We start from the raw sequence: 13980 nt of genomic DNA on the forward strand, positions 1-13980 counted from the left end.
AATAAGTGATTTTGGCTGATTAGAGAATTGGAGTCGCTGCCAGGGATGTGGGGTGGAGAAGGGTCATCCTTGGGGTGCTGGAGAGCCTAGGATGGCTGGAGGGCAGGGTGAGGGCCTGTCCTGGCGCCTGCCAGCCTCCCCCTGCCTGTGTCTGGGCATGGGCTGGTTGCTGTGACCTTGGGATGGAGCATGTGCCCTGGTTCCTGGTAGGATCCTGAGCAAGGATCAAGGGTCACTGGTGGGTGATGCTGCTGCTTCCCAGCTCCAGCACGTGTGGGAAAGGGGCTGGAGCTTCCCTGGTCTCTGCCTTGGCAGAGTTACCTTAGTGTTTCATCATCTCAGACAAAAGAGGAGCTTGACACACCTGGAAGGGCCAGTAATTCCAGAAAGCTCAGCTGGTTAGTCCAGCAAAAGGGCAATTTCTGTTACTGTGTGAGTTTTTGGTAAAACAGGGAGAGATTTCACCACTGGAAATGCTGCACCTGGGATCTTGGAGGATTCTAAGAACATTGTCAAGCCTCCAGGCACAGTTATTTTGTAGACAATGTTCTAATAAAGCTGGACAGTTTGTTTGCTTGTTACCGTCATGAAACCTGAGGGGGTGGTTATCAGCTCTTTGGGAAAGCAGAACAAACAGCCTGGTGACACCCACTGTGTCTTCTAGGAATGTAATGCAGCAGCATCACATTCTTATGCTGCAAACAGAGAAACAGAGGCTGAGGCTTCAGAGTGATTCAAACAATTGTCTGCTTCCCTGGAAGCTGGGGAACCAGAATCAATCCTCTCCTTCATCCCAGGTTTTGTGGGATGGCTTTGGACAGCAAGTGTTTCCCAGCCCTGCTGGAAAAAGGGACCTTTTGCTCTGTGGAAAAAGTAAATGTCATTCTGTTTCACCGTGTGATGAAACCTCCTTCAGCTAACTCAGAGCATGTTGCTCCTCTGGAAGGCAGAGCTGCTCAGCTTTTTGTGTACAGGTTTATTGAAGCTCATTAATGTCCAGGATGTTCAAGCTGAGGAAGTGACCCAGATAAACACGGATTAGTGCATTGGTTTTGTATTGACTTTCCTTAAGAGGCCTTCAGGATCTGGTCTGTGAGGCCCAGGCTGGAAGGTGGGGAGAAGATGAGAAGGTAAATGTGTCTTGTCAGTAAGTTAGATTTGGAAGAACCTGAAAGGCAAGCAGAGGTGTCTGGAATGCTGCCTGTGTGTGTGTCTTCTGGGTGAGCTCTAGTTCTGCAGGCAGGACCTGGCCTTCAGCAGCTGTGGTTTGGTTTCTACATTGTCATAACAGTAGCAGGTTGAAGAGGGGAATGTGAACCAGGAACACCCCAGTTCTGAAGCAATTCTTGAGATAGGGTGTCACTAGTACCCACAGCTCTGCCTTTCCTGAAGAGGAGCTAAATAACCACTGCTGGGGAGGGGGTTTCTAGTCACAGGGCCTGTTGTTAAATTCAGGAAAGTGACTTGATTGTTGGTCACTTCTCTCCTGCTGCAGATATCATCCGCACCATCCGGGACCCGGAGAAGCCCAACACCTTGGAAGAACTGGAAGTGGTAACAGAGAGCTGTGTCCAAGTGCAGGAAATAGGGGAAGATGAATATCTGGTCATCATCAGGTTTACACCAACAGTACCTCATTGCTCCTTAGCCACTCTCATTGGTGAGGTTTGTTTCAGTCACTCTTTGACCATGTGAACACGGTTAGTTCTGTGCTGGCTGGGTAACATCAGTCTTCCCTGAATCCAGTCAAGCTTTGCCAGCAGCTTGACCAGGAATGTCAGCTTGGGAGCCTTCTAGCAGTGCAAACTAACAAAAAGCCCAGAAAACAAACAAAAAAACATAAGAAGTGTGGGGACATCCTTCTGTTTTTACCAAGTTGGGGAAACTCTTTGAAGAGCAGCCCTCAAAAATCTCCTGGCAAGGGGTACAGAATTCCTCCTTGGTATTCTCATTTATTAATGCTAAATTGCAGATGTTGTCACCTCTCCATTTAAAGCAATGTTGAGGCTTTATGATTGCCCCCCTTACCTGAGGGGCTGTTCTCCATCCACACACACATACAGGAAACCCCACATGCAGTCCAAGAATCCAAAAAAGAGTTCAGAGCTGTTCGGAGGGTGAAGGCAGTGGAGTGAGACTCTGCACTGGCTTCTTTTGGGGTTGTGCTTCCTTATTGTTTGTGGTGAGATCACATCTGAAAAATTACACCTGAGATCTCTGAAGTGATTTGTTTACATGTCCCAACTCCTGTTGGTAGCAACTTTTACCCTTCTATATCAATATTTCAATTTCTCAGTCTGTTTTAAAGACTTAAGAGGGAAAAAGAAAAAGTCATTTAATGAGGTAAATGTGTTTATACCCAAATGAACCTTTTGCAGCCAAGGAATTGGGCTGTACTGAGTGATTCTAGGAGGTGTTTTGAGACCAGAGACCTCCTAAGTTGTAAGGCAGGTGGGAGCTTAGCTGGGAAGCTACATCCAAAGGGCCAAACCACAAATTATTTCACCTCCTCTGTGGCTTGTGCTGCCCAGAACCCCAGAGGGGAAGGTTGTCAATGACACTGGTGGGATTGGATTGTTAAATAGGAGTTCTCTGACAATGCACCTCCAGCCTTGGGTTTTACAACGAAGTCTCTTCTCTGCTTTGTTTCAACAGGCCTTTGCTTAAGAATAAAACTTCAGAGATGTTTGCCTTTTAGACACAAGGTAAAGTGTCTGCTCTGGACCTTGCTCTGCTGCTTGAGTGTTGCTGAATTCTCTCTCAGTGTGTGCTGCAGGGGGCAGGAGGGCTGAGCAGGGCTGGGGTCTCCCCGAAGCACCTGTCTCTGCAGGGAGGGGGTGTTGCAGCACAGAGTAGCACCAGGAGGGGGCTGAACAGCCCTGGTTCTTCCCTTTTCAAAGACTCCTTTTTGCTGCACTCCCAAGGACACTGTGTTTCCAGGGATTTCCTCCTCAGCTGTTGTCTGGGGTCTTGCATGGAGGAAGAGAGGAGGTGCTGGAGGGTGAGGAGCTACACAGGGAGCTGGGTAACAGGGCCTTAAAGAAAACCCTTGGGGTCTCAGCAGGAGCTCAGACTAAACCTTTCATGGCAAACAGTCTTTTAGACTTAAGTTTGTAATTAAGAAAAATGAAAAACTTAGACCTTTAGAAACTTGCCCCAAATAATTTATAATCAATCGGCTCAAGGTTTTCTGGTGTTGATTATCTTTTTGTGGTTTTGTGTTTATAGCTTCATCTTTCCAGTTACACAGTGTAAAGTGAGACTTGCATTTCTAGAAAATTAGGTAGAGATTTGTTGTGCTGGACATGTGGGAACACAAATTTAGTTCAGCAAGAGAAGCTAAAAGGCGTAGGGCTTGTTTACTTGGTTTTCCTTTGCTGCATCAGTTTTATGAGCTTCCCTTGCAGCTCAGTGAGTGTGAGGGGTTTTTTGCTGTTGTTTTCCCTGTTAAATTCATCAAAGTGATGTAGGTTTGGTTGGACTCTGGTCTTGCTATCTGTCCCCAATATTTTCAAATGGAGTGATATGAATCTCATCACTGAGCAAAATGTATGAGGAATATCTTACTAAGACCCTCTTCCCAAGGATGTCTTTTCAAGAGAGCTTTGTCTGTCAAAGTGGCACCTGCAGTTCTGGTGGTGTTGAAACAAGTTGTTCCTGAGTTGTGGCCTGCAGAGAACTTGCTGAGAAGGCAGTGCCAGCTCTGCTCGTTACAGCAGCCAAACTGCAGTGGCTTTTGAGGGGAGCAGCTGGTGGTGGTGAGGAGTGAAGGCCCTGCAGTTCTGGAGCAGGATCACAGGGGCCTCTGTGAGATGGAGGAGAGACAGACTTTATTACAGCACAGTCACAAGACAGATCAGCTATTGACATCAACCCCTTCCCTTGCCTATGGACAGTTTTGAAGCATGAATCACATGCATTCTGTGTGCACTCTGCTATCTTTTTTCTTCCAGTAATGAGTATATTCACCTGTTGATACACACATCTGACATGTATCATCTCTCCTCTAGCTGGAAATCTACATATCTGAGGGCACACATTCCACTGAAGAAGACAGTAAGTACAACTTGTGAATGGGGGCAGCTTTAGCCTGGGTGTTTGTGTTCTCTTGGGAATTCCTTTTCTTGCCCTTCCTGGCCAAATTTTCCAGACTGTTAAAGCTGTAAAATTAAACATGTAGTTGAGGCAGTTTCAAAAGCTGGTCCTGTGAACCCAGGCTTGCTCTTCCTTAAAAAACAAAAGCAGCAAAGAAAAACTCCCCCACAGTTCTTGCAGGTGTTGAGTTGTGTTTGTAACAGAAGTTGCTGCTGCTGAGTAATGAACATAAAGCACTTCCTGGCTGGTTGATCTTGCTCTCTTTAAATCATCACAAAAACACAGGTTTCTCAGTCAAACTTGCAGGACACTGACATCCTTTCAGAGCTGTGGCCCATCACAGCTCCCCCAGCTGCTCAAGCCTTTCTCCAGGCAATGTCCCAGGATTTATTGTTCTTCAGCATTAGATCTTTGTAAGGGGAAAACCAGTTTCTTTGGTTAGATTGGAAGCTGATCCTGGAGAACTTGGACTACTAGTTTGCCACAAATTTCACACCTGATTTTAAGACACATCATCAGCATCTTACAGTCTTTTTCTAAACTAGGCAAGTAAGAGGGATGTTGCTGTGCAGATAATGCCTTCCATTGTAAAAAGGAAATTAAAAGAGGATTGGAAAGAAAGCTGGCACCACGTGCTGCTGCTGCTCATCTTCTCAGCCTTGGAGCCACCCACGAGGCTGGGAGAAGCTTCTCTGGAACAGGATTCCTTGGATTGGTCACGTTACTGATGCCCTGGGTGAAGTACCACTGGGAACTGCCTCTGATGTTATTTTCCTGTGGTGTTTTGCAGTCAACAAGCAAATCAATGACAAAGAGAGAGTAGCAGCTGCCATGGAGAACCCCAACCTGTGTGAGATCGTGGAGCAGTGTGTTACAGAGCCTGACTAGTCCCTGTCATTACCACAGAGTGACCATTTTGATACATTTCTTAAAACACCTTTGGTTAAAAAAAGAAAATAATAATCAAGGCCTTGAGTTTAATACTTGAGTTCTTTTTATCTTCCATATGTTTTTTAAAAGAAATTGTTTATAAGAGAGATTTAAATTATGATGAATTAGTCTCTAAAGTGAAGTGTCTAGTGTTAAGAGTTTGTAATTTCTGGTGTCCAGAGGAATATTTTATGATCAAGAACAAAACAACACATACATGTTGCCTTCTGATAGACATTGGGAAATAAAATCAGTTTTACACCTTAAATTTCTACATTGTTTCAATCACTGCACTGTAAAAATAAAGCAGATTCTTGTACTGAAATGCTGCTTCCTGAGTTCAGTTCAGAGGCTTTTAAGCTGAGGTTTAGGTTTCTGTTAGAGGAGGAAACATTTCATTAGAATTCATGGTTATTCATAAATGCATTAAAGCTGGAATAGAATCATAGGATGACAGGTTGGAAGGGACCTCAAGGATCATCAGGATTCAGAAGGAATTCAGAAGGATTCAGAATAAGAATTCAGAAGCAAGGAACTGGAACAGGGCAGATCTTCCTTGGGACACTATTCCTGCTAAACATTTGTGCTGTTTCCCCCCTAAGTACCTGTTCCTGATTCTGGAGGCTTTGCTTTGGAAGCACCCCAAGGGCAATTTTCCTATGGACCTATTTTCTCTCCAGGGTGATCCTGCTTTTTCTTACCACATCCCTGCAATGTGGAAGGTGAGAGAATCCCACAGCCCTTCATCCTTCTGCTTCCCACTGTCCTGCTGCCTGCTGCTGCTCCCTCACTGGTCTCTGGGCCATCCAGAATGGAATGGTTCTGGCTGGAACAGGCCTTGCAGACCATCCAGTCCAGCCCCCCAGCAGCTGCTGCCTGTCTCTCCCTGGCCAGGGTCAGGTTCCATCGCAGCTGTGGATTTGACCATGGATTTACCTTTCCCTGTAGAACTAGGCAGAGGTTCCTGGCTCAGCTGCCCTTTCCCAGAGGAAGAACAGTCAGTGTCTGCCCAGCAGCCCCCAGGGGGCCTTGGTGGCAAAGGTCTGTGTGGGGACAGGCTGCTGCAACCCCCTCCTGTCCCATGGCACTGACAGAGTGTTTGGGATTCAGGGATTCCAGGGCTGCCTGACCTGCTCAGGGCAGTAATTATCCCTGCTGTGCTTCAGGAGAGATGTAGGGAGCTGCTCCTGCATGAAACAGTGAGTACTGTAGCTCCTTCTATCTGGTCACACGGTGGGAAATCCTTGGAGTTCAGCACAAGCATCTGCTGGGATTTCAGGGATTTGTAACCGTTTCAAGAATAAAGCCACACAAAGCTTTCCTGAAGGCAGGACACGACTGAATGGACTCCAGCTAGGCTGGGCTTCAGAAATGGGGGGAAACTTCTCTTTGTGATCCAGCGTTGCTGACGTTTCCCAGCTGTGCCAACAGCAGCACATCGTGTCCCCATGTTCAGTGCCAAAGTGGTATGAGAAAAAGAAGAAGGAGGGGGAGAAATTTCCCCTTTTTCTGTACATAACTGCACATCTGCAGAACTCCCTGTTTGAGCCTGTGTGTGGAAAATTACTTTCTTCAGTTACCTTCAATGAAATTTTACTTGAATTTCAAAAGCCTTTGTGCCCTCCCTGCTCATCTGGAGTTCAGCTGCAGGGGGGATGTGTGTCCTCAAGCAGCAGCTCCAAGAGATGCTTTTGTAAAGTGTAATTAGGTGTGGGATGAAATGTGGGGCACTGCTGTGTCCACTGCTCAGGTGTTCAGCAGAAAATGAGGGGAATTGGCTACCTGATGTTTGCAGGAGAAACTGAAAACTTGGTACTATTTCCACAATAAATAAAGAACCAATTATTTCATGCTGGTACTCTGGGAACCAGGTGGAAAAGGGTCAGTTTCCAAGTGTGAGACTCCAGCAAAGAAGAAGGACCCTAAGCCCTCCTGTGTGTTTGCTGTAAGGGATGTACAGAAGATACTGGATGTGAAGATGGGTCTGGGTTTGGCTGCCTTGCAGGTTCTGTCAGTGGATCAGTGTGCTGGTGGGAAAGCCATTCCATGGTGAAGGCTGTCACTGCTGAGCTCCTGGGAAGGGATCAGCAGCAGCCACTGCTTTTCCTTTTCCCTACTAAATTTTGCCACAGGCCAGAGACAGCTGTTTGATGGATCAGTTTTCGTTTGAATGACACGTCCCAGAGGAAGCTGCTGCTGAACTAGGGGTGAAAATCCATGTGCAGGAGGGAGGGCTCTGCCTGTGCTGCAGAATTCCTGGAGCCTGTTGGGTGCTTAAAGCCCATGGACCATGAGCAAAGCCTCCTGCAAAGCCAGCAGGCTCTGGGAGGGTCATTCCTGCTCAAATTACACCAGCTCTGTTCCAATTTCAATGTAAGTGTATCCTTCAAAACACCATGAGAAAGGCCCGAAATACCCTGGGAAAAGGAAGGGGCTCTGCTGGGGGAGGGAAATGGCAATGGCTCAATTTATTTCTCTAGAAATTTAATCCCAAGAGGGTTATCTTATTCCATATCCTGATCCAACACAAAAATGCTCCAAGCTGTGCTTTCAGAGCCTCAACCCATTTCAGATAACCTTTGATTTAAATAAACAGCTTCTGGATTGTAAGAAGAGAAGTGAGGTTTGGAGGCTGAGGCACAGGTGCCTGTTTGCTGTTCTGCATCTCCCTGTGCTGCTCTGCAGCCCCCAGGCCTCCTGCTGCTGAGAACGTGGGGCCAGAGGTGGCTCGATTACCTTAAACTGCCACTGGGGCCCTGCAAAGTGTCCAGCTGCCTCAGCCAGCCCTGAAGCTGCCAGCCTGTCCCCAGGCCCCTCCAGCAGAGCCTCCTGCTTCCAGAGGGAAGGATTTGGTTTCCCAGAGTTTTGCAGGGGAGTGGGAACCAGCTGGTGTGTGAGTGGCAACTGCTGATTCCTGCCTGGGCACAGCACCTGGGCAGAGCTTGTGAGCTGCTCTTTTAAAAAGCTTTTATTTTGTAGGGGGACAAAACTCCTGCCCGGAGGGGTCACCTGAAGTGGATTTTGAAGGAGTTTGTTGGACTTAGTGACTCAGATAAAGGCAGAAGGGGAGGTTTGCAGCTGGTTGGGCTGCTTGGGAGGTGCTGGTCTGTTTCACCTCGCTAGCAGGGCCAGGAGGCAGGTCCTCGCTCGCTCTCATCAAGTAATAAAATCGCCCCTTCCTATTCACGTTTCGCATCTACCGTCAGGCAGCAACTGCAGAGGGCACCAGCACGTCACGGAGCCGCCCAAGGAGCATCCCTGCCCGCTCCAGCCCGGTGGGAACAGCCCGGGGGTTGCTGGAGAAGGTGTTTCCAACCGCAGCCCCCCCGGCTGCCCAGCAAGGGAGGTGTGAGCCCGGGGGTCTTGGCATCCCCTGCCCCCCGGGGGCTCTGCCCCGGCCCGGGGCGGGGTGGGGGGATCACGGGGCTTGTTTGCAAACCCTGTGCCCGGGGGTGGCACTACTGGTCGCTACAGAGGGCGGCAGAGCTGCTGCACACAGGGATAGGGCTGGTTTTAGCATATAGATAGTGCTGAACGTTTCCAGCCCGCCGTGCTGAGCATCCCGCAAAGCCGGGGGGCAGGGGGTGTTGGGTGAGCCCGGGGCTGGGCGGCTGCCCCCCCTGCCCCCTCCCCGGACACACCTGGAGCCGCTTTTGCTTCATCTCCTCATAGAAAATGGTCTCCCCGAGGGAGCAGAGCGCGCTGCGCCTCGGGAGGCTCCTGTCTGTCCCCTGCCTCCCTTCTGCCGCTGTGCTTCCCCCTGGGAATGTGGCTTCTGTCTGTCCCCTTGCTTTCCTTCTCCAGCTTCGCAGGATCACAGGATCTTAGGGGTTGGAAGGGACCTGGAAAGATCATCCAGTCCAGCCCCCCTGCCAGAGCAGGGTCACCTGCAGCACATCCCACAGGAGCGTGTCCAGGCCTTCTGCTGCTGTGCTTCCCGCTGGGAATGTGGCTCTGCCCGCCTGCTGCCTGCAATGGGCAGCCCTGGGATGGTCGGGACCTGCTGGGGCACTTCCTGGGGTTCAGCACCCAGCCCGGGGCTGGGCGGCTGCCCCCCCTGCCCCCTCCCCGGACACACCTGGAGCCGCTTTTGCTTCATCTCCTCATAGAAAATGGTCTCCCCGAGGGAGCAGAGCGCGCTGCGCCTCGGGAGGCTCCTGTCTGTCCCCTGCCTCCCTTCTGCCGCTGTGCTTCCCCCTGGGAATGTGGCTTCTGTCTGTCCCCTTGCTTTCCTTCTCCTCGCTTTGCGGGATCACAGGATCTTAGGGGTTGGAAGGGACCTGGAAAGATCATCCAGTCCAGCCCCCCTGCCAGAGCAGGGTCACCTGCAGCACATCCCACAGGAGCGTGTCCAGGCCTTCTGCTGCTGTGCTTCCCGCTGGGAATGTGGCTCTGCCCGCCTGCTGCCTGCAATGGGCAGCCCTGGGATGGTCGGGACCTGCTGGGGCACTTCCTGGGGTTCAGCACCCCACTATGGTGGGACGTGGCTGTTCCCCTGCCCGAGCAGCTGACACCCACTGGCTGCCAGGGAAACCCCCCAGAAAAGGAGGAAACAGCTACATTCATAGAATCATATGAAGGTTTAGGATGGAAGGGACCTTAAAGACCAATTCCCTGCCACGGGCAGGGACACTTCTCACTAAACCAGATTGCTCTGGTTCTTCACACCCCTTTCTTGCTGTCCTGCCTTTGCTTTTCTGACCTTCTAGGCTCTTCTTAGGCAACCTTTCTCTGTAGCAGAGGGGCTAGAGGTTTTAGGAACCAGAGAAAATAAAACTATCTCTTATTCTTTGCTGAAAAAGCATGAATAGATGTTGTGAGCAATTCCTGGTCTGTCTGGATTTTGCTGCCTCCTTAGTCACACCCCTCACCAGCTGCTGGAGCTGATGAAGGACTGGTGACCCCTCTGGCTTTCTGGGGATTAAAATGCTCCAGCTGAGATCATCTGGTCCAGACAGAAGCACTTGGGAAGAATTGAGAGCTGCAAAACACAGGTGCTCTGACAGGGTGAGCTGGCTGCTGCTGGAGCTGCAGAAGCTTTTTAAGTGTTATTTTTAATGAGAGACACAAACAACCTCCTCCATCAAATGCTTGCTGCTTCCCCATGAAAGGGATCCCAGCTCCTTCCTGTCTCCAGCACTGGAAATTTCTGGAGGTGGCCAGGGGAGGTACAAGGTCTCATTTCTAATTTGAAGCCAAAAACCTCTGACTCTTCTTGGAGAGGCTTTCAGGACATCCCCATTAATAAATAGAAGCAATTGAAAAAACAGAAGCACCTGTGCTGGCAGACAAGACCTCAAGCTCATCTTCTTTCAGAAGACCTCGTTAGTTTAGCTTTGTCTGATAGTTCCTTACCTCTCCAAATCTCTCCTGTCCCACCATCACCACACAGGGACAAGCTTTGCCCAAACAGCCCAAAACACAGGGGCAAGTTAATGATGCCAACCTTACAGCTGCAGGGCATGGGGTCAGGTCCAAGCACCCCCCTTTGTCTTGCCCTGCCTTAACACCACTGGCCACAGTCTCCTTTTCTAGTCACAAGCCTTCTTCACAAATGGTCCACTGGATCCTCCCCCAGTTCTTCCCCACATTCTTCATTGCCCACCAAACAGGAGCTCTTACATTTTGCAAAACCTTTCCTTAAATCACACCTGCAACCTCTCTCCAGAAGCTGGGCTGGATCCAGCTTCCCCCACAGACAGGGTTTGGACACAGCTGATTTAACCCTCCCTCTGATAACTGGGGGGAGCAGGGGCTGTTAAAAAGCCACTGAGGACAGGTGGGAGAGGAGGTGGGGGGCCCTTGGCACAGCCAGCCTCTGTGCTGTCTTGGTGGCATTGGTTTGCATGGCTGACCTGCAGCAAGATCAGATGTTTATACCTAAATCACAAACTGAAAGCCTAGGGAGAAGCAGAAAATATTTCAGGGAGGTTTTATATTTACAGTTGGACCTGGTGGGTGGTTTGAGCAGGAGGTGCAGCTGCAGGCTGGAAACCAGCAAAGCTTGGGAGGAAAGGTCTGACATGGAAGTCAGTATTTCTGTAATGAAAATTGTCAACTGTCCAGGTTTAAACATCACTCTGAGGGAGCAAGTGGCCTGGCTAAGGGGGTTACTTCACCCTTTATTTCACTACAATTCAATTGCCCTCTGGTTTGGTCTGAGCTGCTCCTGGGCACCTCGAGCTGCTCAAACAGCCTCCAGCTACCAGACCACATCAGAGCAGAGCATCTGAATCAGGACTGATCTGCTCCAGAATCCAATTATTTTTTTAAATTAACTTCATCAACAGCTTCCTGAGCACGAAGTCTGCACAACATGAGGGTTTTCCCTTGCTCCAAATCCACCTTCTGTAGCTGGATCATCTGTTAGTCTGAAGCACAGCAAGGGAACCCTCTGGGCAATTCTTTCCCGGTTCTGTAATTACCAGATGGAGATTACAACAGCTTTCAGGAAACTTAGCTGAAATATTCTTTTAGAAACATATTGTGTGTGCTGTTTCCTTTGTGGGAAATATAGGAAAAAACTACTCAGGAGTGTCTGTTGAGCTCGGTGCTGGGTGTCTGGGGGGTGGGAGGGCAGCCTGACTGCCAGGGCAGCCTGGGCACTGCAGAGCTCTGGGAACAGGGTGGGTGGACACACCTGGAAGCTGGGTGCAGCCTCCTAGGAAACTCTGAAAAGGCAGTTTCCAGTCATGGTGAAGCTTTATTATTATTATTTTTTAGTCTTTCTGCATCGGGGTGTGTTAGGGTTTATCTTTTTAGACTTCTTCCATCACTCTGAATTTCTTTGTCTTCCCCTCAGCTCTTCTCTCCTTTATGAGCTGCTGAAACCTTTAGCTTTTGGTTTTTAGAGCTGCAGACTCACGTTGTGAAGCATCACACGTGCTTTCCCAGTTCTCTGTCCTAGCAGTGGTGACAGTGGGGAGGGTCTTGCTAAGATGCACCTATAGATGTATCTGTATGTGCAGAGATGGGGCCAGCAGGTCTCTGTCAGCCTGAGCTGCCTGCTGAGGAAGGCAGAGTCTACACCACGCAGCCAAATAGAGGAAGTTTTCAAAGGCACAACATTTGAAGAGCAAAGATTTGAAAGAGGAGCCATAGCTCCTGTTGGGGTTGCTCTTGCAATGGATCTTGCCTGGATGTGTTTAAATGTACATTCCTGCCTTAAAACCCAGCCCTCACCTCCAGCTAACCCAGTGCAGACATCCAGCTGGTGCTGGAAGCAACCAGGCTGCAAGAACAGAATTCCCTGTAGCCTCTGGCAGCTTAGCAGAGAAACCAAATGTTTTTCCACGGGGTCAAGTAAAAGCGAGCGGCCAAAGGTTGCAGGGACTCAGGCCTCCCGGTGCTGGGCTCACAATGAGTGGGAATCCCCTCCTTTACTCTGTGCCCAATGAGGCATGGAGGGCTGCAGTGCTGGCCCTCAATGGGGCTTTCTGAAGTAATGAACCAAAAGTACCTTAGAATGACAAAGGGAATGCATCCTGCTCCCTGCACATCCTGGCGCATCCCGGGTCTCTGATGAAAAGCACCATTTAGGGCTTTTCTTCTGTCAAAACTGGTCACAGCCCCTGGGGGAGGCTCGGAGGGGCAGGCTCAGGCAGGGTCTGCAGGCAAATGTTGGTGTGTCCTCAGTCTGGCCAGTGCACCCCAGGCAGGGAAGTGATGGGTTCCCAGTGCTCTGCAGGGGCCTGGTTGAGGGACACTAGGTATGGAGCTTGGGGACATCTGCAGTGGGCTGGCTGACACAGGCTTGCTTTTCTCTTTCTTACTCAGCTCTGATTAACCCAGAGAAAAGGATGAACTTGCTTCCCTAGCAATCTGGCCTCAGATACCCAAGGGAAAAGCATCTTTCTATTTCGAACATCTTTGGATTCATAATGACTTCCCTTCCTTCCTTCGCACGCTCCTGCAGCAGTAACTCTGAGTAACATCCTTGTGTCGACACACTGATGAAAGCATCTTTAAAAGAGGAAAAAAAGGCATCTCCAGTTAGTTCCTTAGTGACAAGGAGCAAGTGAAAACACAGATGATAACAAAGCTGAGCAAGAAAATATCCAGATCTGCTCCTGGGAAGCATCTGGCTTTGCTGGGAGAGGAAGCCAGGGCCTCTGCATGCCCAGGCTCTGGCATCCCCGTGGCTTGAAGCTGATCCTGCCCTCAGGTCAGAGCTGGTGAAGGCAGGGATGGGGAGTCAGAACCCCCCTGATGCCTCAAAGTTCTTCATTTACTGTTTGAGCCCATTTCTGAGCATCTCATTGAAAGAAAATATTGCAGTTACTTAAGCAAGTTGTGTGTGATTCTTCCTTAGAATGCAGTCTCTGTGCTTGCAGGAGGCCTGGCTTATTATGTGGCTAAAAATTCAATGAAATGTCCTTCTAGTAATGCTTCCCACACTGTGGTGCAAGCTTCTCCAGGCAGGAATCTCTGCAGTTTGGGAGCAGTTGGCCGTGGGGGGGCTGGCCATGCTCTTGGTTTACATTAATCCCTGCTGCTCCCAGTCTGGGTGCTTGGGAACTGGCTCAGCTCAGCCCTTCCCAGGAGGACAACCCGGCCCTGCTGCCGTGTTGTGACAGCTGGAAGCGGTGGTGGAGCCGGGGCAGAGCCCGAGGGTTGGCCCTTCGTCCATCAGGAAGGTTCTCCCCGGCTGCCGTGGGTCGCTGTGCCAGGAGCCGGGCGGGCTGGGACAGGCGGGTCCTGCTGGGCTCCCCGCTCCGGCCGGGGGTGCTCGGGGCCGGGTACCCCGCAGGCTCCCCCAGACCCACGTCCTGCGGGGCACGGGGCTCCCGCAGCAGCTCCGTGCCTTTCATGTAGGGCTCATTCCATCAGCCCGTCCCCAAAGGCTGGTGTTGGGGCAGGCTGAGGTGGCCCTGCAGCAGCAGCTGCTGCCCGGGCTTCCCTTCCCCAACTTCCCCAACTGCCCGGACGGTGCAACGGGCTGGGCTGGGGCTTCCC

General features: G+C 50.3%; 2 protein-coding genes across 2 annotated transcripts in view; one reads left to right on the forward strand and one right to left on the reverse strand.

Moving 5' to 3' along the window:
* SPG11 (spastic paraplegia 11 (autosomal recessive)) overlaps positions 1-990 on the reverse strand; it is a 31113-nt gene extending 30123 nt beyond the window's left edge. The window contains exons 1-2 of the mRNA XM_010002842.1: positions 929-990; positions 842-862 (exon numbers count right to left, since the gene is read on the reverse strand). Coding sequence (XP_010001144.1) covers positions 842-862; positions 929-990 — 83 coding nt within the window. The remainder of the gene's footprint in view (positions 1-841; positions 863-928) is intronic.
* A 144-nt stretch (positions 991-1134) lies between these two features.
* Positions 1135-4983, forward strand: FAM96A (family with sequence similarity 96, member A). The gene is made up of 5 exons (XM_010002843.1): positions 1135-1147; positions 1496-1660; positions 2656-2705; positions 4011-4056; positions 4886-4983. Exons 1-5 carry the CDS (start codon positions 1135-1137, stop codon positions 4981-4983), a joined length of 372 nt encoding a protein of 123 aa, XP_010001145.1.
* The last annotated feature ends 8997 nt before the right edge of the window (positions 4984-13980 follow it).

The sequence above is a fragment of the Chaetura pelagica genome, unplaced genomic scaffold (assembly GCF_000747805.2).
Source record: "Chaetura pelagica isolate M959 unplaced genomic scaffold, ChaPel_1.0 scaffold658, whole genome shotgun sequence".
In the NCBI taxonomy this organism is placed as follows: domain Eukaryota; kingdom Metazoa; phylum Chordata; class Aves; order Apodiformes; family Apodidae; genus Chaetura; species Chaetura pelagica.